Source organism: Myotis nattereri (genome assembly GCF_964212035.1).
Source record: "Myotis nattereri genome assembly, chromosome: 8".
Lineage (NCBI taxonomy): Eukaryota > Metazoa > Chordata > Mammalia > Chiroptera > Vespertilionidae > Myotis > Myotis nattereri.
In genome coordinates this window covers 57006219-57028049 of record NC_138083.1, presented here as the reverse complement: position 1 = coordinate 57028049, position 21831 = coordinate 57006219, and the positions used below count along the sequence as shown (strand labels likewise).

Genomic DNA, 21831 nt, shown 5'->3' with positions numbered 1-21831 from the left:
ACATATCAAAGATATAGCTAAGAAGAAAATAAACTTAGACCAGATGATATCACCTACATATAATGTTCCACTGTTAAGAAATATTTTTCATTATATCCGTTTTCCTGTCTATGAACTCATGTTTCAAATTACATTTCTGTTGATGGGAGAAGTTTCTTTGGCAGCTGCAGATAACTGCTCTGTAAATTATCACTTTGAGAGCAGTCCAGTTCCCAGTCTGCATCTCAAGAAAACCTTTTTCCTTTATTCTAAAAAAAGGTATTACTGTCTTGAGACATGAGGTGAATTCTCTTTAGTTTGAAAATACAATTCTTCTTTATCAGAATCCTATATAATAAAAGCCTAATATGCAAATTGTCCCCTCCACCAGGAGTTCAACTGCTCACTATAATGTGCACTGATCACCAGGAGGAGGCGCAGAACATGGCGGGTGTCAGCAACACAGTGCTAGCAGCAGGCAGCAGTGGAGGTGCTGCTGGCCCTGATGGGCCCCAATGAGAGCAGGACCGTGACGGAATGGTGGAGCAAGTGAGCAGGCAGTGCCAGGCCAAGGTGGGTGTGAGCAGGGCCTGATCCACCCACCCCCCCATCACCCCAAGATGGCCACCAGCTGCAGCGGTGGGGAGAAGGGGGAGGCTGCCGCCCTGCTCCCAGGTGCTGAGGGAGCCAGGCAGGGGACCTGGCCCTGACTGATCACTCCACAGATGGCAACCAGGGGCCAGGCTGGGACAAGGAACTGGGGGTGGGTGGCAGCAACCAACCTCCCATGGCACCCAGGCAGGAGGCTACGACCTCTCGCTGACTACCTGGAGGTGAGGGTGACGGGGGATGGTGCAGTGAGAATGCGGGGTGTCTGCCGAGCTCGCTCTCACTCCCCCGTTACCCTCCCTTGGGATGCCAGGGCTCACAGGTGCTGGGCACCTGCAAGGAGCCTGCCCCGCACTTATGCACTTACACGGCCTCTTCTGGGTGACCAGGTCGCAGCCACCAGGACCACAGGGGCTGGTCAGGCTCCCCATGGGTTTGTGCAGGAGCCAGTCTGCGAGGCCGGCCGGGAGAGAGTACACTGCCCGCCTGGGTTCTGTGTGGTGTCACTGGGCAGCCCAGAGGCCCGCACTGCACCCCAGCCCACAGTGTCTGGCTGTGCTCACCTCATCTCTGCGTGGGGACTCGGGCGCCATGACTCAGGTGGAGGGGGGCGCGTGGGGGTCCAGGGGCCCAGGTGCTGCCCAGGGCCCAGAGGTCAGCTCGCACTTCGAGCACCAGCCAGGCCTAGGGACCGCACCCATGCACAAATTTCGTGCACCAGGCTGCTAGTGAAAAAATAAAGGCCTAGTGGCTTGAGTCTGTTGCAGCCTTTTGCCTCTGTGTGAATTTATAGTTCATTTTTTCTTATGGCAGAAACGCACCTAATTAATTTGGCATTGTTTTCTATGTAACTTTTGTTGGGGGGAGTTCTAGTTTGATACATGATGAATACCTAAGTTAACTCACTCGCTATATATGCTTTGTAGTTGTCCTATTCGAATAAGGGAGAAATGTCATAGTGAAGTCTGCAAGTCCTCTCATTATTTCAATCACTCAAAAGAGATATTTATTATGTTCTCAGAAGTGTGTGTATCATCTATGCCCTTCAGGAGATCGTCTGACTGGGGAGATGAGCCATACTCTTTCAAAATAGTTAAGGAACAGGGCAGAGCAGTGTGGAATTAAGATCACAAGAAGTACTACGGAGAGTAAAGGTCACGGGAAGAGTGCGAGGATGGTGCTGGGGAATGAAGATATGGTCACCCTGGGAAGCGAGGAGGATCCCTAGAAAAGGAGGGCTTGAGTTGGACCTTATGAAATGTTTAGGTTGATAGGTAGAAAAAGGGCATTCTGGGCATGCAAGAATTGTTGACCAACCAAAGATGAAAAGAAGCATTTGAGTTTCAAAGATTGATAAGAACCTCTCCTTCTGAAGAAGGAGGATCCATGTTGGGGAGTAGTAGGAGGTGACACTGGCTACACAGTGGATCCAGAGTATGAAGACCTTTGATGCCTGTGACAGTAGAGGCTCCCCTGGAACATCGCATGAGAGGAACATGATAAGAAGGAATTAAAACTGCCAGTTGAAGGGAGAACCACCAAGGGCAGGCTGACCAGTTACAAACCAAGGTAGGAAGCCAGTGAGACCATGGGCACCAGCAAGAGGAATGAGCATCTACCTTCTTCAAAGGGTTACAACGAAAGAGAAGAGTTCAGATTTGATTTTGGTTTGCAATTTGTAACTGTGAACAGTAGGGCTGAGTTTAAGGTCATAGTGGGGCACCAAGTGAAATCAACTTATAAATAGTTGGGGGGGTGGGGAAGGCACTCAAGCCAAATTTGGATAGAATGCAATTGGAAGTAGACTTTTGGATCTGAAGAATTACTGCCAGCTAGCTGCAGTTTCTCTCTATTATTTCAATAGTCTCTCAGTCATGTGACTGAATATCCTCAAAATTACTTATAGGATCACTCTCCTTCCTCTTTAACAGACAGATCCAACCAGAACATATAAGTAAAATAATGCTAACTATGGCCTTAGTGATCTAAAGGAAATATTGCAATTTTCGAAGAACCTAATGTCCATCCCAGGAGAATATGGCTCATTGATGTATTTATTACTTTGTGCAAGCAGCATGACCTGTTACCTATTTAATGTGGGGGAAACACTCAGCCCCTGCACACATACATGTCACCAAATTCTAAATCTATGTGATCTCAAACTTCAGTGCCTATTAATCTAGAACTTTTAGTTGTAATACAGATTCACTGTTCCTGTTAGAGCCCTGAAATCTGCATTATTAACAAGTCCCCCAGGTAAAAAAAATATTCTTTGGAAAAGTACTACCTTAACTCCCAGCTGTTAAGCTCTCTCAACCAGCATGCCTCACCCCTTTTAGGTGTCAAATAAATTGTATTGCATCAAATCAATGTATTCTCAGCCTTTACAGCTTTAAAGCCCATATTATAACTTCTTGGATACCTAAATATATCAAGCCTTCCAATGAAAAGCAATTTTTTTGAGTTATCCTATATAACAGAATAGCCAGTTGCTATATACATGAGCTTGACTTGAAGTCAGACAAATCTGGGGCTTTTTTCTACTTTCTGGACAAGTCATTAGCCTCAATCAAAACACTTATCTTTCTTCATTTTTTTCCATTTACCACACTAGGGCACTATATATAGTATGTCTCCATGGAGTGGGGGTGGGGGAGGGTATTTAAAGATGACAAAAAACGCCATATCTCATAAAACCCAATGTAAATATGAATTATACAGTATCCATTTCTTTTAATTTACTGCAAACGGGATTTCTAGATCATAAGTTCCTCCCTATATGATTCTGGGCCTTAAATACTGAGCTAAGTTCTGTAGATAGTTTTTTTTAATTCTTGCTGCTCTTTTGATTTTTGCTGGTCCTTTAATATTATTGTGACATATTTACTGACTTATTAATTTACTGCATTAATTTAAAATAAAAATCTGGCAACTTAAGTTAAATACTATGACTAATTATAAGTGACTTTCAATACAAAAGTTTTTAACCCATATATCATCAAAGGCTTCAAAAATAAACACCTCTGAGAAATTTATAAAAATTTCATATGAAGGTTTTGCTTTAAAGGCTGCTAATATAAATTAATAAAACAAATAATTCACAAATGACTTTTCATATTTTGTCCTAGGCTTCAAAGTACATTTTCTTTTAAAGGTATTTACCTAACTCTTTGCTTACTTATGGTTTTTTTTCCTTCTGGCCAAAGCATTTTAATCAGAGATAGTTGTCTATAGGTCTCTAAACATATGTTAAAACCTCCAAAATTAATTATTTAAATCATCTTTATACAGAACTTTAGAGAGTCCAATTTAGTCTGCAGAGTGACTTGCAAGAAAACAATGTTAGGCTGATATTTTAGAAGCATAACAAATACGCAGGTACTCTCTCCCACCACTGGATAGTAACTTTCTTAAATACTGAACAATGTATATAAACATTAGGGGATAGAAATCCATCTAAATTGTACATCCTATAAATGTCCCAACATTCGTGCCCATTTATAAGCTTAATATCTCCTCAGGTATTCTTCTCTGAGTAGCTACTTCATATTTTTAGTTGAATCCATAACCCATCAAGCAGATATTAAAGCACATTTATGAAAATACATAGATGCTTAAATAAGTATATATCCCAGACATTAAAATTCTTATGGTTGGTAAAGGAAATATAATACTTTAAGAGATTTTAAAGTAGTTATTTCCTGATGTCTTTTTTCTCCAAACATTAGACGAAGTTGCATTGTTTACAAAAATTTATTCATACAAATTTCACACACTTCATATAACAGTTATCAAAGACCTAATTATAGATATCATGTGTGTAATACTTGGTTAAGATGTTTTTATAATCATTTGCACACAAAATAAGAGCTTCAAGACTAACATCTACCTAAATTATCACTATATCATAAATCTGCTTTAGGTTAGTAAGGCTCTTGGCATTTCTAAAAAGTATACAAAAGATTAAACTGGATGATCACTGTAAATGCTTGCAACTAGCCACAGAAACACTAAATTAGACTTCATAAATAAAAGGTTAACTAGAGCCCTATTTCACCACTAACAGCTGACACAAATACAGAAAATTCTGCCCATTATCCAAGAAACAAATAATTAAGACTAAAATGCAAGCCGATGTGTTGCAGCATTGTAGGGCCACTAAATAGCCATCTGTGATTCGTGGCGATTTAAAAGGCAAAGAAAGGCACTACAGCTGCAAACTGCGTCCCAGGTCACATTGCCTGAGGAGACTGCAGAATTAAAGAAAGATTGATCCCATACACAGGACTCAGGCATAGATCGAAAGCCTCTGTGCTTTCACTGTCTGCAATGTGATCTCCTGGCAGCATCCATCCCGCCTGGGAATGCAAATTCAATTCTGTTTTCTTTGATTTATGACTTCATACTGATCAAATCCGTAAAGGAAAAGGAAAGGTCCTTTAGACTTTACAAGCTAATGTTTAATCTTTTCTTGTTGTTCTTCTTCTTCTTTTTCAAAAGAATCTGTGCCTGAAATCTGGGAGTTTGTTTTGCGTGTTGTTGCTTGATCTGGTTGTTGGGTGAAGGTTCTTTTGTTTATAGAGAGTACTTGATATGTTCAAGAAATTGATAGGAAACAGACAGACATGCTTTTTGTAGCCAAGAAAGGATACAAAGGGGAGTTCTCAGGGTCTGGTGGAGCTTGTTTGCCTTACTCTTGACCACAAATATAAGATAGTACTCATACATAAGACGAGTTTTAAATGATTTATCAGTTAGTAAAACTGAGCAACATGTGAACACTACACATTCTACTATGACAAAGGTTGGTTTATGAAATAAATTTTACTAAGCAATAAGCCATAATGTAGAAAAATACATTTTACCTACAAACTCAATAAACAAGAAACAAAAGGTTCATATTTAGTGCATCATTACTTAGTGATAACTACACAGGGTTTCCTAAACTTTACAATAAGCGCTTGCATCAAACAACCACAAAAGTGAGACACATTCACAAGTTTAAGAGAAGTGAATGAAAATGGTAACCAGTACTTAAACAGTGCAAGAGGGTAGGAAGGCAGAGTCTTCAGGAAAAATAACACCAAAGAAAAGGGTGGCTCCTTCAGAGCAGGGTTCAAAGGGGAGGATCCTGGCCATTTCACAAGATGAGAAGCATGGACAGCACTGGAGAAAAACACATTGTACTTTGCATCCATTTCAAACACCCAGCACCCAGTCAGTCAGGCTGGGGACCTAAGGTGGGGACTCGGCTTAACCCCAGCATCCCAGATCTGGGGCAGCCCCAAAAGAGTCCCTCTCCAGGGTCCTCCTCCTGCTGCCTTATGCTCTGCCTCTTCCAGTATACCTGCATTGCTTTCACTTTGTTCCAATTGTCCTAACCTTGGAATAGTGGGTTTCCTGGAAGTACAGAAAAGGGAGCTCCTACTCCAGTCTCCCTTCTCTGTATAATCTCCCAACTCCTGCCCCAGGGAATGGTGTGAATTCTGGGGAGAAGCACAATTTAGATAGAGCTGTTGTTTTATCGGGAGAATTTCCTTGTGGGCTGAGAGTCCAAAGAGAGACAAATACACATAAAAGTAGAATCAAAGAAAGCAGAAGTATTAGAATTGTCACCCAGCAAAGGGGATAGTGCCTGGTTGAGTTGGGCTGGGATTGAAGCAGCCTGCCCCAGAGACTCACTGGGAGAGAATGCCTACAGCAAATCTCCCAAACCATTACCTCAAAATCTCCCTGAAGCAGGGCATCATTGTTTATATACAGTAGCAAATGGTCAGTATTAACATCTTCAGGCCTGTTGTGGATAAAAATACTATCCTTTTAATTCCAGTTTACAAAAATAGGAGTAATATTTAAAACAATGATTGTCTATTTTTCTATCTATTTTATATAAATACATAAACAGCTCAGGTGAATTTTCAATCCTGGTGCACATTTTTATGAACTGCTCTCCATTATACTTATATATATTCTTAAATATATATATTTATAATATATATCAATAATTGGTCCACAAAGTATATCTGTGCATTCTCTAGTGCTTTGTAAAAAGAAAAACAATATTATTATCAAAATATTCATTTAATGGCTTTACTTCATACATAAATAAATGTTTGGATAGAACACATGAGCGATGACTGTTCCAGTGTGTAAGGAAAATGACTTTTCACTGTGTCAGGGTTGTACACACAAGGTAGCTGGTAACTCATCGCTACAAATACGCTATTCGGCGTCCTTTGTTTTTAACTCTTTGTTTATACCTTTTCCCTAGGACAGCAGCCAAGTATTTCTTGACAGCCATCTGTTTCCTGTAGCGGCTGTAGCTGTCCGTGAAGATCCCGTCTGAGTGGCGCTTGGAGAGCGGATCCGAGTCATCTTTCGCGTTATCGCTTCGAATGCCACTGCAAGGATAGGGGTCGGGGAAAGGGTGGCAGGGCGGGAGACACAGGTTCAATAGCTGCAAGGAGCAGGCGGGCCCCACCCCACGAGGGAGCCTGCAGAACGGGCACGGGGTCTTACTACCCTCTGCCTTGCTTCCCCTGCCAGTAGGAGCTGGAGGGGAGCTGCGACAGAAACCTCTCATTCTCCCTCCCTGCCCAGGATTTCCTGGTGCCATGCTCTTAGGAAAGGGGCCCCTTCGGAGGGTCCGGCCAAATGCACACAATTTAAGCCTAACCTCTGTCCATGCGATATGACCATCCCGTCCATGCGATTGCGCTGAATTGTCCTAATAGAAATAACAAAAGAGCCCTCAATGCCACATCGGCTCTGCCCTGGAGTTTACATCAATCCTGTTATTGCTACCGAGTCAGACACAAGCACTCCCCTTCCACGCGCTAAGTTGTAAAAACGTGATAATAATACAAGTCGACAGACTGTAGGCATTATTTTTCATCACATGAATTATTTATTACGAAAAATGTAGTCTGTTTCCCCCACGGGCTTTATTAAAATGCTGCCTTCTGCTGAGAGATGCTCCACGCAGCCCTGTGCTCTGGGTAGGTCTAGCACAAGCAAAAACGGCTTCCCTAGGTGTCCAAAGTTGAGGGTTTGTTGGTTTCAATTTGAATTTACAATAAAATAATCTTTTAAGGCAAACTTAGAGGAAATTATAGCACATCGTCCCGCGAAGCTTGAAGGTTTTGAATGATTGAGGGGACTATTTGGTTTCTCTTTTTTCAATTCAAAACGGATCAAACTCTGCGGTTTCCCTGCCCATACTTTTCTCTGCTGGATCCCCGAGCTCTCTCGCCAAACTTCAGGTACCGCCTAGTAATCTTCGCAGGTAGCTGGGGGCTAGCCCCGCAGACCCTGCAGATCCCGCGGCACAGACTCGCCCTCAGCCCCACGTGCACGCAGAACGTAGGCACCGCACCGCCCACCCCGCGCCCGCGCTCCAAACCGACGCCCACCTCGGCGCGCGCGCGCCGCCTCGCGCCCATTAACTCTTTCACAAACTCTTACCCCACGCCCTTGGCCACGAGCTTCTGCAGTAATTTCTTGCGGGACAGCTGGTCCAGCACTTTGCGGTAGGCCTTGTGAAGGATCGCGTGGGCCACATCTCTAAGGGTAGGCAAAGTGCGCGCCCAGGGTCACTGCCTCTGTCCCCCAGTAGCTGCCCAGCTCCCCCATCCGCCACCCCCCGCGAGGCACCCTTGCCTCTCAGCGCTCCGGGAAGCTGCCGGGGAAACCCCCAGGAGCCCAGAACTCCCGAGTAACTTTCTTGGCACGCTCGCATGAGTGACTGCCAGGAGCGGGAATTCCTCTTGCCCTCCCAGGTGGCAGGTGTGGAGTTTGGACTCCTCACCGACCGGCCGGGCGCGCATTCACTGCCACCCCTTGACCACAGACCTTTCGCGACTAACTTTCTGTCGCTGTCGTAGGCACCTGGGAGAAGACAGCCTGGAGGACTTTTATGAAAAAGAACCTACGAGGTGGGCCAACACCTGCCCCTCCCCTCCCACAACCTCAGTCCCGGGTGCGGAGGCCGCACGGTCAGTACCTTATCTCCCCCGGGTGGTTGAGCGCGTGGGTTTCGCGGTGCACAGAGGCGGGTCTCTCTATGCGGGGCGGCTCCAAGTCATAGAAGTTTTGCAGCTGGTTTCCGTCCTCGTCGTACGCCTCATCCTCCGACCTGCAGGGATAGCCCGGGGCAGGAGTGCTCAGTACCAGTGCCTCCGAGGCTCTGCGAGGACCCCCAAAAATGGGCTCTCTCTGCTCTTTCTTCCTCCTAAAAGGTCTCCCACGGAGAACTGCCTATTCTTCCCCGGACAGGGGTCGAGGTCGAGTAAGGAGGCGGGGGGAACTACATCCAAATGAAATTCCCACCCCGCGAGGCGGCTCTCCCAATCCTCCTTGTGCGGGTGAAGGGTCGCCCAGCGGGGCCGCAGCCACCCGGGGCACCGGGAAGCCGATGCGTCTCCGCCGACCACGCACACCTGGTCTCGGAACAGGACCGGCCCGCTGCCCGCCTGGTGTCTGGGCCTCCCAGACAAGCCGCGAAGGGCCAGTACAAGAAAGATCCTAAGAGACTAGGCGCTGGCCTCGGAGACCCAGTAGAGGAGGCCAGGAGCAAACCAGAAAGGGTGGGGGGTGGGGGTGTCCAGCGGCCAACTCCGGCAACCACCCGCACCCAGCCTCTGCGCCCAGGGGAGTCCTTTCCCGCACAGATGTAGGTCACGGAGAACCACCGGCTTCTATTTTGGGCCGGAGAGGATCTGGCAGGAACGCGAATAATAAGATGCCGCTAAACTTGTTTGGCGGCGGCTCATTCTGTGGCAGGTCCGTGCCCTCCGTTGCCTCTCGCCCGGTGAAAGGGCCTTTGGAAATAGCTGGGGGGTGAAATGGGGTTTTTTAAGTCCACCAAAAAAAGTGTTCTCGTTTATCTGTTACGATGGCGAGGCGACGGGACCGCATCTCAACCTTGGGGACCGGGAAAATGGGCACCAGGGGACCCAGAGCCATTAAGAGCGCCGCGGCCTCGCAGTCGCCCTTGCCTACCGCTTCTAGCCTTGATATAGGACGGGGAGAGGGGGGTTAAAACACCAAAACTCCTCACTTTGGGCCGCTAGAGAGACCCGGAAATCGGCCCGGGCAAGCCTCGCTCCCTGGGAGGGGTTCAAGTCTCGCGTCCTTATTCCGCACTCCTTTCCTTCACCCCTGGAGAGGTAAGGGCGAGGCACGCACACCCCTTTGCCTGCCTCGCGCCCAGCCTTTCTCGGGCGACCCACCTCGGCCCCGGCCGGCTGGCCGGAGCCCCGGGTCCCGCTGGCCACCTTCACCCTTCCCTGTACCCAGAAGCTGGAGTCAGAAACCTTCTCTCGGGCCAAATCAATGGTCAGCGGCCCCAGCGTTTCGGGGCGCGGCTCGGAGAAAGAGCTTTGCAGGCGGAACTCGCGCTCCTCGCTGCCAGGCGCCGGGTGCACGCTGGGGCGCGGGCGCAGAGCTGCAAAGCGAGCTTTCACTCACCGGGTGACCCGTGGGGCATTCTAGGGCTGAGAGGGGGAGCCCGACTGATTAGAAACCAGGATTAAGAAGAAGAAGAAAAAAAAAAAGCCAAGCGTACTGCGCCCGGGGCGGGCAGGGCTGTCCAGATCCTGCCCGCTGCTTGCTTTCTCTTCCCCGCTCCCTGCATCCATTGCACCTGTTTCTCCCTCTCCCTCTCGGACTCATTCTTGTTCTTCCTTCTCTCAAATCGCTTTTCCTCAACCGTACCCAGCCAACACTCCCCTTCCTCAAGACAGTCTGAGACTCGAAATGCAGTCGGAAAATATCCCTTGAAAGAAAGCTCTTCCAGGAGAAAGAAAGAATTGGAAATAGGTGAGAGAGACCCCTCCGCGACCGTGCGGAACCAGCTGCAACAAAGCGAAATCCCTGGGAGCTTCAAGCTCAGCCTTCCCAGCCGGCTTCGGGCGCCCAGGTCCGCCTAACTCCAGCGGAGAACCGGGCGAAGTCAAGCTCCAGGCCATGCCCGGCCCCCTCCCGCGGGCGGGGCTGGAGGTGGATGGGTTTCTCCTGCCAGAGGTTGCGCGCTCGGTCCACCGGGGCCCCTTGGCTGCCTCGGGCTGGGGGAGGGGCGCCAAGCCCAAGTGGAGTCCGCGGGGTCCTCGAGCTCAGCCGGGGCCAGGGGCCCGCCGCCCGCTGCCCGCCCACCCAGGCCGGCGGCGGCTCTCTGGAGCGCGTGGGGAGGTGGTCGTAGCAGGGACCGAGGAACTGCAGGGGAACTACGAGGAGGTGCCGAGGGAAGGGAAGCCCAGCCTCCGTTCGTCCGGGCAGCCAGCACCTACCTGATCCCGGGAAACGGGAGCCCGGTGGTGTCCGGTGAGCAGTACACGCTGCTGTGCATTATTATCCCGTAGACCAGCAGGGCCAGCCTTGTTCCGCTACACATGGCCATTCTGTGCGGGACGGGAAAGAGGGCACACAGCTGTCAGAAGGCCCCTGGCCCGCCACCCTCCAGCCCCAACAACTCGCGGAGCTGGGGGTCCGGAGCGAAAGGCTCCCGGCGTGGAATACCCCTTAGTGACAGCCCGAGCTCGCCCCGCCACTTCCTTCTCTCTGTAGGTAGTTAGAAACAGATCTAGGCATCGCCAGACCTGGTGCGAAGGAACACGAACTAGGACCCTCATGCCGGCAAAAGGTTCAGCAGTCAAGTGAGCCGCCTGGTTGGGAAAGACTCCCTCCCCCTCCCCCTTACCATTCAGTTCTTACCGCCGCTAGAAAGGATTTGCTGCCAAGTAGGACGGTTAGCAACGGGTTCCTCCAAGTTTCTGCGCTGGAGTCACAACGCAAGAGGCATCGCCGTCTGGTGTTAGTGTCTGGGGGGGAGGCCGCAGGAACGAACAGGAGCAGCAGGAGGAGCTGGAGGACTTGTTTGCTGCGGCCAGGATTCTGTTCAAAAGTTTGTAGACGCACAGAACTAGGAGGGAGCGTGACACCGAGAGAATGGAGCGAGGAGAGAGAGATGTCGAAGGAAGAAAGAGGAGGCGACAAGCTAAAGTGGGGGTGGAGGACAAAGTGACCTAAGTCCACCGGGGGAGAGAAGGAAGTGATTAAGGAAAAGAGGGGGAAATCCAAGGAGGAGAGGAAGGAAAAGAAAGAGGGCCAAGGCGAAGCCGGCGTCTGGGGGAGCCGCCGGGTCAGGCAGCTTCTTGAGTAGGCAGTGCCTCCTCCGCTCCGAGGCCCCTCTGGCTGCGGCTTCTTCTGCTACCGCCGGTGGTTACAGAGGTGACCGGCCCTCTGCTCCTATTTATATAGGCAGTGGGCAGAAATCTATCTGAGCATGGTTTGAGAAGAGACTTCTTTGTCAACATCTGTCTGCCTGTGGCCTTTAAGTACTGAATATTTTGTTGCACTGTTGCGCTCATGAAATGACTTCCTTTTCTCTCTCTCTCTCTCTCAGTCACGCAATGATCGGGTATCAGAAAAAGACGTCAGCATCCTAGTCCCTCAAGGAACATATTAAGTATTCTGTGCTGTCCTCTTGGATGATGAGATCTGGAGTCATCCACTTCCCATAAACACCTTTCACTCACACAATCCAATTTTTAGGAAGTCCAATTATTTTGACGGTTTTCAGTTTTACCCTTTCCTCCAAGATGGGTGAAGAATTCATAGAATTTAGGGCATGGCAAAAGTCATGTTTTTAACGATGTTCCTACTATTTCTCTCTACTTTTCATCAAGCCCCAGCAATCAGAGCTCTGATCTCTGAAATTAAGCACCATCAAGCTCTCCTATTAATACATTTAATTTAATCTCCTAATTTCTTGCGTATGTTCTTTCAGATAGACAATTAAATGTGGAAGTCGTTTTGTTTTTAAAGGGAAGTCTTGCAGGATTTTCAGTAAATTGCTAATGAGTCTGGCCGTCATTGACAGTCTGGCTATGAGTGGATTAATTAGAGTCAAGCTGCATCCAGAGCCTGGCTCTGAGCACTGAACCTGTTTGGTCACAAATGCTATAAACATTGAAAATTGCCCCTGATTCCATCTTTCACCACCGCCTCTAAACCTGAGAATTTGGCAGTGATGCTATTAATGTGGCAATTCATTGCCCAAGAACCCTACTCTTCAGATACTCCCCTTGCAGTGTCTATAAATGCCCTGAAAGCAGAGAATGGTCCAACCATTCTAGACTTCAGTAAAGAGCATTCTATGTCTCCTGTTAGGACTGGATTTAGAGCTCTAGATATGACCTATTTGGACACTTCACACTTCCTGAAGCTCTTACTGAGTTGAAGAATTGAAAGTGCGAGATTGTGCTTTCCACAAAAATTCAAATTTTAAGAATTTTGGAGTGAGGAATGTTTTTCCCCTTTATTTACAACATGAGCTGTAAACTGGGAAAGTACAAGGATTCCCAGTACAAGTTCACCTACTGAGGTTTTCTAACAGGAATCCCTCTGTTGGGGCCCGTAAAAAAAAATAAATAAATAAATAACTGAAAATGAGGTGGGAAGAGGAGAGCAATAAGGGAAGACCACAACACCAAGAGACTTCCAAGTCCCTGGGTAATTTAAGAAGATTTGTAAAGTTCTATTCCAGTGAAAGAACTCGGGTCTATTACTTTCAAAAAGGAAATAGAGTCATCAATAACCATTAGTGTGTGCATGTTAATTATTTGGATCTTAAAAATTCGAGGAAATGGCAATTTAGTGAGAGTGTTTCCTGTTCACCCCGATTTGGAACTAACATTTAAATAAGCTATATTAGTTCTGCATACTTTTTCTAAGACAAAATTATAATGCTTCGTGTCAATGCCTTTCTTGCTCTCTTATTTGAGGTTTAATTCTTCCTCCAAGAAGACAAAGTTTTGCTTATTCCTCTCCATTTTTGACTAGAAACTGCCACTTCCTGTTCGTTTATTCCTGGGGATGCCCCAGATTGCTTGCCTGCAACTAAGCTTCAGACCACATCTACATGGAGATGTATCTCTTTGTCTCCACTGCATATGTTCACTGATTTATGCTGGAGTGTTTGCATGCGTGTCTTCCGTGTTCAGCTCTCCCTCTTGAGTAAGCTCGCACAGAGTGGGAGGTGAGCACCACCGATAATCAAGCAGATATCTTTCTTACAAAAGCGCCCAAGGCTATTACGGACTCTGGCTTTCGTGTCTTCCGCCTTGCTTCACGTCAAAGATGAGCTCCATTAAAATCCTTATTCTTTCCTCCCACGCGAATTCTGAAAGGAATTCAATCTGTAGAAATACTTGAAGATTTCCAAGTCTGCTTGTACAAATTCACTATTCAACTTTAGTAAAGGGAGCCACCATGTGGGGAGTTTGTTGACTTCACGGCTTCTTAAAGGGGGGAAACCAGGAACACCATGAGCTCGGTGGGGAAGACAGACGGTGGAGCTGCTGGCTCCACAGGCCTGCAAGACTGAGCTGCCCCTCTGGCTTGCGAAGGCTGTGCCACGTCCCCTCTCCCCGGTGAAGCACTCTCAGCGGAGCTCGGGGCCTGATGAAGTGAGAGGCTAAGTAGAGAATTTAATTTGAGATTTTTAGTCACTGAACTCCAGAAAAATCTAGCTTTGGAGACCCACTCATTTTTCAGTACAAGCTCAAGACCTGTCCAGCCCCCTTATACACAGCTTGCTTGTGGGACAGGATCGTGCTGCAGGTCTTTCCTGCCATTTAGTCTCTGATTAGGTGAGTTTGGTGCCAGTGGGAAGGGAAGCTTTCCTGTTCTGGAAAGTTCTGGCCCTGGGCCAGGGGAGTTGGAAGGCTGAGGGAGTAAACTAAAGGCTGAGGACCGGTGGAGAAACTGCGGGAGTCTGAGCCTGCACCCCTGCCTGACCAAATCTTCAGGCCATTTTTGCTTTCTTTTTAGTGGAGGGAACCGAGGGGCAAACGAGGTCTCAATGACTAAAACTACCTCCAAGAACTCTCGAAGATGGGAATTTCCTTCTAAGCTTGGGAGAATTCTGTCAGGCTGCAGAGGCCCGGGAGCAACCCTATTGTGGGACAGGGCGGTACCGACTTGTTCAATACAAATGCAGGCACCAACCTGGCTTACTGTGAGGGATGGGGCCTGGGCCCGGGAACCTGAGGACTCCCACCAAAGTGCCCTGTGTGGGTGGAGAAGGGAAAAGGGGAGAGAGTGTGAGAGGGTAATTGGGAGGGGCAGGAAAAAGGGGAAGAGCCTTCCAATTTTATCCTGTTCTTACCGGGCTTCTCTCCCAAGGGGATTTTTACATCCTCCTGAAATGACTACGGTTAAGAGCCAGAGAGACCCCTTCAGATGTCCTATATGTGCTTGAAAATGACATGGGGGAAAGAGGGAGAAGATGAAGAAGGGACCAAAGAGTTAAAACTTCCTATTTATAGACAACGCAAAGAAGGAACGTTAGCCCCACCCCTTATCCAATAGCCCCATCTCTTATCCAATAGCCCCACCCCTTATCCAATAGCCCCACCCCTTATCCAATAGCCCCACCCCTTATCCTAATGTTCCACAGGCGAATGGAATTCCCAGGCCATGGAAGCAGAGAATGGCATGTAACTGGAATCATGTTCAGTTAGAAAAGTTGGTGGGACCACGGACATCTTCAAATTGGAAGATTTCATCCATGTCCTCTGTCATGCCAAGGGACCTGAGGGAAGGAGTGACCCAAAAACTGCTTGGATATACTTGCTGGAAATGATAAAGACCCTGAATTCCAAGCCCCTAATGTATCAACTCCTTTTTATCCTGTTTGTCCTGAAGGTATGAAAACATAACATTTGGTCTGAAATGGTGAGTACTAGCCAAAAATCTAGCATTATTTTTTTTTTCTTGGTCACTGGCACATCTGTCTTCCTTGAAGTGTCAAGACTTTCAATCATTTGGTTTAAAGAACTCTTTAGCCCTTGGAAAAGTAGATTTTGTATTCAAACAGAAGAATATGTCTAGCATAGTCACTGAGTGTTGGAACTTGCAGGTGGCTTGACAACATTAGCAAATACCTGGCATAGACAAGAGCCAGTTCCCTAGGGTAGAGATTTCTACTTCTTTCCTTCTGACCTAGCTACCCATCCTACACATAGTTCCCATATGTCCACTTTTTCCCCCTTTCTTTGGGCTATGTAGCTGCTCTCCCCAATGCCTGTGCCAACATCACCCTCACCTCCTACCCCAATACATAAGAAAGAACATGTGATATGAATATGCACACGGCATATTCATGCATTCCTAGTTTAAATAATACTAAATTGGACTGGGAAAGCCTTAGATTCTATTAATTTCTAATTAGTGCATGGCATATGAATCAGGTTATACTAAGCTTTTTCAAGCTTGATGGAAAAAAATCATCCTCTCATATGAGTGACAAAAGTAAATTACAACACTATTTTCAATTTCACTCTGAACTTTTTCTCTTCTGATTCTTCCAGGAAATGTGATGACTAATGACTCACTTCATACTGATTCCACCTGTAGGGAAACCCAAATGTTCTGCCTCAGAACATCATGACCATCACTTACTGCACTGCCTGCATCACGCCCTTCTGAACTCACTATGAAGTAAGGAGCTGATGAGCTTACCCATAATGTGTCATGACTTATATCTCTGACCTTCAGAATTTAGTATTTCACACACTATAAAAACAACCAGCAACGGAAGTCTTCCCAAATCACATGAGCAAAAGCATCTCTCTCTTATTCAAGCACAGGATTTGCATGTTCACAGGGTCAAGAGATTTGGCCAGTTGTTTTAAGACAAAGCAAATACTCAAGAAGCAAAAACTAGGATCTAACCTCTGCTGCCGGTTTGAGTGATTTCAACTACCTTACAAATAAGGCTCTTGAAGGCTGTGTTCTCTGAAATATTTTGGGAACCAAAAGTATATACCCCAGACTTCACTCTGCAGCATCTGTCAAATTCTCCAGAGATTTCCAGAACATGTCCTCTTAAAAGCCAAGGGGAAGAAAGCCTTCTCTCTAATTCTTTCTAAATCCTCTGCTCATATAAGGCTTAAATGCAGGAAGAAAAGATTGGAGAGGATCCAAGAAACTCAATATCCTAAATGAGCTTTTGTGATGGCTTCTGAAAATGTTGGAAGAAAGGTCTTTGTGCACAATAAAACAAGGTTTTAACATGTAAATCATAAAAAGGATATTGCTCTACATAGCATTCCAAAGCTCTGTCCTCTGAGTTCAGACTCAGCCTTATAATTTGTGAATATAGGTCTATTTGTAATAATTTTGAAGCCTCTGAATTTTATTATCCTTATTACTCGCACTTTGTAGTAATAATAATAACTGCAAATATATAGATATGACTTTGAAAAAAGCTATCATCTGCTTGGAATACAATTATATTTGCCATGAGTTTGCTATTTGAAAACTTCCAGTTATTATTTATTTAAATTCTCTTAAGTTCTTCCAGTGGGGCTGCATGATTTTGCTACTCCCCAGTTAATAACAGCAATAACAGCAGCATTAATAACTATTTACTAAACCCTTACTTGCTAAATGCTATTTCCTTTACCCTCGAACTATCCTCTGTCTAGACACTATTAATATTCCATTCACAAGTGAGAAATTGAGGCTCAAAATGGTTAGGCATCTTACCCAAAGTCACACAGCTTCTACATTGTAATGCAGAGATTCAAATTCAAGTCCCAATGACCCCAGGTAGTCTTAATGACCATAGTATATTGTACTGGTTTACATATTTATTTTCTTTAGAGTTGTTATAAACACAAATTGCTAATTTGATATGAGCTCTAATCTGTGACCCACCTGAGAAAAAAGCAGGTTTCTTACTAATTTTCAAATTTAAAATTATGTTTAATGTAATAGTAACCAAATTGCTATTAATACAGTAGAAACTGGTTGTTAGATTACAAACATACCACATACTTATAGGCTTTGATAAGTAGATATGCTTCTAAAAATATGTGCATTAATAGTGCACATATTCTTATTTACATATGTCAAATTGTTGAAAAGGTAAAGAAAAATACTGCCATCCTAAGTCATTATTTAAAATTATTTCATACCTAAAAATGTAGCAAAAGTTTCAGTGATGTGCTTAACTTAAAAAAAAGAAAAAAGAAACAGCAACCCTCATTTTCTAAGATCACCATTTAATAGTCATTCTATCGTCATCCTATTTTATCAAATCATCATGTAATTCAGTATCACAGAAACCATATGATTTTCAGTGAGTCAAGAGATGATGTATATAAAAATGTTTTATAGCCCTAATCAGTGGATAGAGCGTCAGCCTGCAGACTGAAGGGTCCCAGGTTCAATTCCAGTCAAGGGCATGTACCTTGGTTGTGGGCACATCCCCAGTAGGGGGTGTGCAGGAGGCAACTGATCAATGTTTCTCTTTCATTGATGTTTCTAACTCTCTATCCCTCTCTCTTCCTCTCTGTAAAAAAATCAATAAAATGTATTTTAAAAAATAAATAAATAAAAATGTTTTATAAACAATTGATTCTACACCAATATAAGGAAATTAACATTTACTGAGCTCCTTCTTTGATAGCAGTGGCATGCTCTATGTTAGCAAACAATGCCCCATTTAATACTCTTATTGCTCTCAGAGGTAGATATGTTAGCATTATTCCTATTTTTACTGATGGTTAAACTGAGACTCTTAAAGGTGAATTAACTTGCCCAAGACACACAGCTAACAAATTACAAAGTCAAGTTTCAAACCCAAGACTGGCTATTTTCAAAGTTTCTGTGCTTTCTCCTACCATTTGACCTCCTTGTTGTTGCAACCCAAGATTATAAATACCCTTATTATAAAAGGGGAAAGAAACACCAGTTTTCATAAAAGCACATGATTATTTAACAAAACATGAGGGGTTTTCCAGTTTTGTTAAGTTATAATTGACATACAGTATCAATTTAAGGTGTACAGCATAATGATTTTTATAATGTATATATATTTTTAATTTTTATTGATTTCAGAGAGAAAGGGGGAGAGAGAGAAAGAGAGAATCATTGATTGGCTGCCTCCTGCAAGCCTCACACTAGGGATCGAGCCCACAACCCAGGCATGTGCCCTGACCAGGAATTGAACCATTACCTCCTGGTTCATAGGTTGATGCTCAACCACTGAGCTACAACCAGCCGGGCCAGCATAATGATTTGACTTACGTATATTGTCAAATGATAACCACAAGTTTAGTTAATACCCATCATCTCATATATATACACAAAAAGAAGGAAAAAAATATATTTTTCCTTGTGATGAGAACTCTTAGAATCTACTCTCTTAATAACTTTCATATATACTATACAGCATTGTTAACTATAGTCACATTGTAGATTACATCCCTAGTACTTATATATCCTGTAACTGGACGTTTGTATGTTTTGACCATTTTCACCCAATTTGCTCTCTTCCCACTGGTAACCACAAATTGGATCTCTTTTTCTATGAGTTTAAGACAGTAATATGAAAATTCTTCTTGCTTTTTCTTGACATTTTTAAATAAGTAAAGGAGTTATGTGTTGGCATAATCTTAAAGAACATTTTAAAAGCAATAAGTAGGGGAGAGAAAATGGCGGAGGTTTAGACAGACGTGTCGGTGCCTTGTCCCGGAGCAGATAAGGGCGGGCAGCTGAAACGGGTAGCATACAGCCCGAATAAGCAGAGGAGATTCAGCTGAGACAGTCTGCAGCCAGGAAAGACAGAGAAATCCTAGATAAAGGGAACGGTTAGAGGCTGAGGCTGAAACCTCTCCAGGTGCGCCGGCACAGCCGCGGAGACCGTGCCATCTTGGGTGACTGTCGCCGGCATCCAGAGACCAGCTACTAACCCGGCAACAACGGCTCTCAAGCAGCGCGACTACGTGAACTCAGAGGAACTCGGCTTCTCCCCACAGAAAGCAGATCCAAGCAACAGCGGCCTCCTGATCTCCACACGCTCTGTCTGAGGAACAGCTGCTGTGGGTGAAGCCTCCCTCCACCAGCCAGAAGAGCCACAACAGCTGTGAACAGCACCCATCAGAAGACCCGCTAACAACAGAGGAGCAGCTGCTACCACAACCGCCCAAGGAGCAACCACAGCCCGAGGAGCCACTGCCAGCTAGGGAGCAGCCACTGAACGACTCAATATCTATATACGTCAGTGAGATCAAACATGGGTAGACAAAGAAATCCCCAAAGGAAAGAAAAGGAGGACTCACCAGAAAAGCAGCTAAGTGATACAGAGGCATACAACATGACAGAAAAAGAATTCAGAATAAGGGTCCTAGAGTGCATACACCGGATGGAGGAAAAAATCGACAACTTATCCAAGAAGCAAGAGGAAACAGATGAAAAAATCGACAACTTAACTAAGACCCAAGAAGAAATGAAGTGCGATATAGCTGCAATAAAGAACACCATTGAAAGTATCAACAGTAGACTAGGAGAAGCGGAAGACCGAATTAGTGAATTAGAAGACAGGGAAGCAAAACACACCCAAACTGTACTTCAGTTGGAGAAAAAAATTAAAAGACAGGAGGAGAGCCTAAGGGAGCTTTGGGACAACATGAAACGAAACAACATACGAATAATAGGGGTGCCAGAACAACAGAAAGAGGAACAAGGATTAGAAAACCTATTGGAAGAAATAATATCAGAAAACTTCCCTGAGGTGGGGAAGAAAAAAGTCACACAAGCCCAGAGAGTCCCAAGCAAGGTGAACCCGAAAAGACCCACACCAAGACACATCATAATTACCATGGCAAATGTTCAGGACAAAGAGAGAATCTTACAGGCTGCAAGAGAGAGACGGAAAGTTACATACAAGGGATCTCCCATTAGATTATCAAATGATTTCTCAACAGAAACACATCAGGCCAGAAAAGAATGGACGGAAATTTACAAAGTGATGCAAAGCAAAGGACTGAATCCAAGAATACTCTATCCAGCAAGGCTATCATTCAAAATTGAAGGGGAAATAAGAAGCTTCACAGACAAAAAAAGGCTAAGGGAGTTTATCACCACCAAGCCAGCAATGCAAGAAATGCTAAAGGGACTGGTGTAAAAAGAAGAAATAAAAATCCCAGAAAGAAAACAGCCACACACACAAAAAAAGAAATGGCTACAAACAAGTACCTTTCAATAATAACTTTAAATGTAAACGGGCTAAATGCTCCAACCAAAAGATATCGAGTGGCTGAATGGATAAAAAATCATGACCCATACATTTGCTGTCTACAAGAGACCCACCTCATTAGAAAGGACTCACACAGACTGAAAGTGAAGGGATGGAAAAATATCTTTCAGGCTAATGGAAAAGAAAAGAAAGCTGGGGTAGCAATACTTATATCGGACAAAATAGACCTCAAAGTGAAGGCCATAACAAGAGATACGGAAGGCCACTTCATAATACTAAAAGGATCAATACAACAAGAAGATATAACCCTGATAAACATATATGCACCCAATGCAGGAGCACCCAAATACATAAAAAATCTTCTGGAAGATATCAAAGGAGAGATCGACAACAATACAATCATAGTAGGGGACTTTAATACACCACTGTCATCACTGGATAAGTCCTCTAGACAAACAATCAGCAAAGATACAGCAATACTAAATGACTCACTAGATCAGATGGACTTAATAGACATCTTCAGAACACTTCACCCCAGTGCCACGGAATATACATTCTACTCAAGTGCTCATGACACATATTCAAAAATAGACCATATATTGGGTCACAAGCAAAGTATCCCCAAATTCAAGAAGATTGAAATCATAAAAAGCGTCTTCGCAGACCACGATGGCATAATATTAGAAATAAACTGCAATAAAAACAACCCAAAATACTCAAACACCTGGAAGCTGAATAGCATGCTATTAAATATTGATTGGGTTACCAATGAAATCAAAGAAGAAATTCAAAACATCCTGGAAACTAATGACAATGAAAACACAACAATCCAAAACCTATGGGACACAATGAAAGCAGTCCTGAGAGGGAAGTTTATAGCTCTACAGGCCTATCTCAAAAAACAAGAAAAAATGGTAGTAAATCAGCTAACTCTACAACTCAAAGAATTAGAAAGAGAGCAACAAGAAAACCCCAGAGTGAGCAGAAGGAAGGAGATAATAAAGATTAGAGCAGAAATAAATAACATAGAGACCAAAAAAATAATACAGAAAATCAATGAAACCAAGAGCTGGTTCTTCGAAAGGATAAACAAGATTGACAAACCTCTAGCCAGACTCACCAAGAAGCAAAGAGAGAGGACCCAAATAAACAAAATCAGAAATGAAAGAGGTGAAATAACAACAGACCCCACAGAA

General features: G+C 44.9%; 1 protein-coding gene across 1 annotated transcript; it reads right to left on the bottom strand.

The window, feature by feature from the left end:
* Positions 1 to 4330: 4330 nt before the first annotated feature.
* ADCYAP1 (adenylate cyclase activating polypeptide 1) lies at positions 4331 to 11366 on the bottom strand. Its single transcript, XM_081096722.1, has 6 exons — positions 11299 to 11366; positions 10875 to 10985; positions 8591 to 8722; positions 8053 to 8151; positions 7265 to 7315; positions 4331 to 6989 (listed from the first exon to the last, which is right to left on the bottom strand). Exons 2-6 carry the CDS (start codon positions 10982 to 10984, stop codon positions 6800 to 6802), a joined length of 582 nt encoding a protein of 193 aa, XP_080952848.1. The 5' UTR covers position 10985; positions 11299 to 11366; the 3' UTR covers positions 4331 to 6799.
* Positions 11367 to 21831: the final 10465 nt, after the last annotated feature.

What these genes read in the sequence shown, in the direction of transcription:
- ADCYAP1 (XM_081096722.1), bottom strand. Translation starts at nt 10,984, where the DNA reads ATGGCCATGTGTAGCGGAACAAGGCTGGCCCTGCTGGTCTACGGGATA. An exon ending in CTCGTGGCCAAGGGCGTGGG is followed by an intron (nt 7,316 to 8,052) that starts GTAAGAGTTTGT and finishes TATTTCTATTAG; the next exon opens with GACAATTCAGCGCAATCGCA. An exon ending in GTCATATCGCATGGACAGAG is followed by an intron (nt 6,990 to 7,264) that starts GTTAGGCTTAAA and finishes CTATCCTTGCAG; the next exon opens with TGGCATTCGAAGCGATAACG.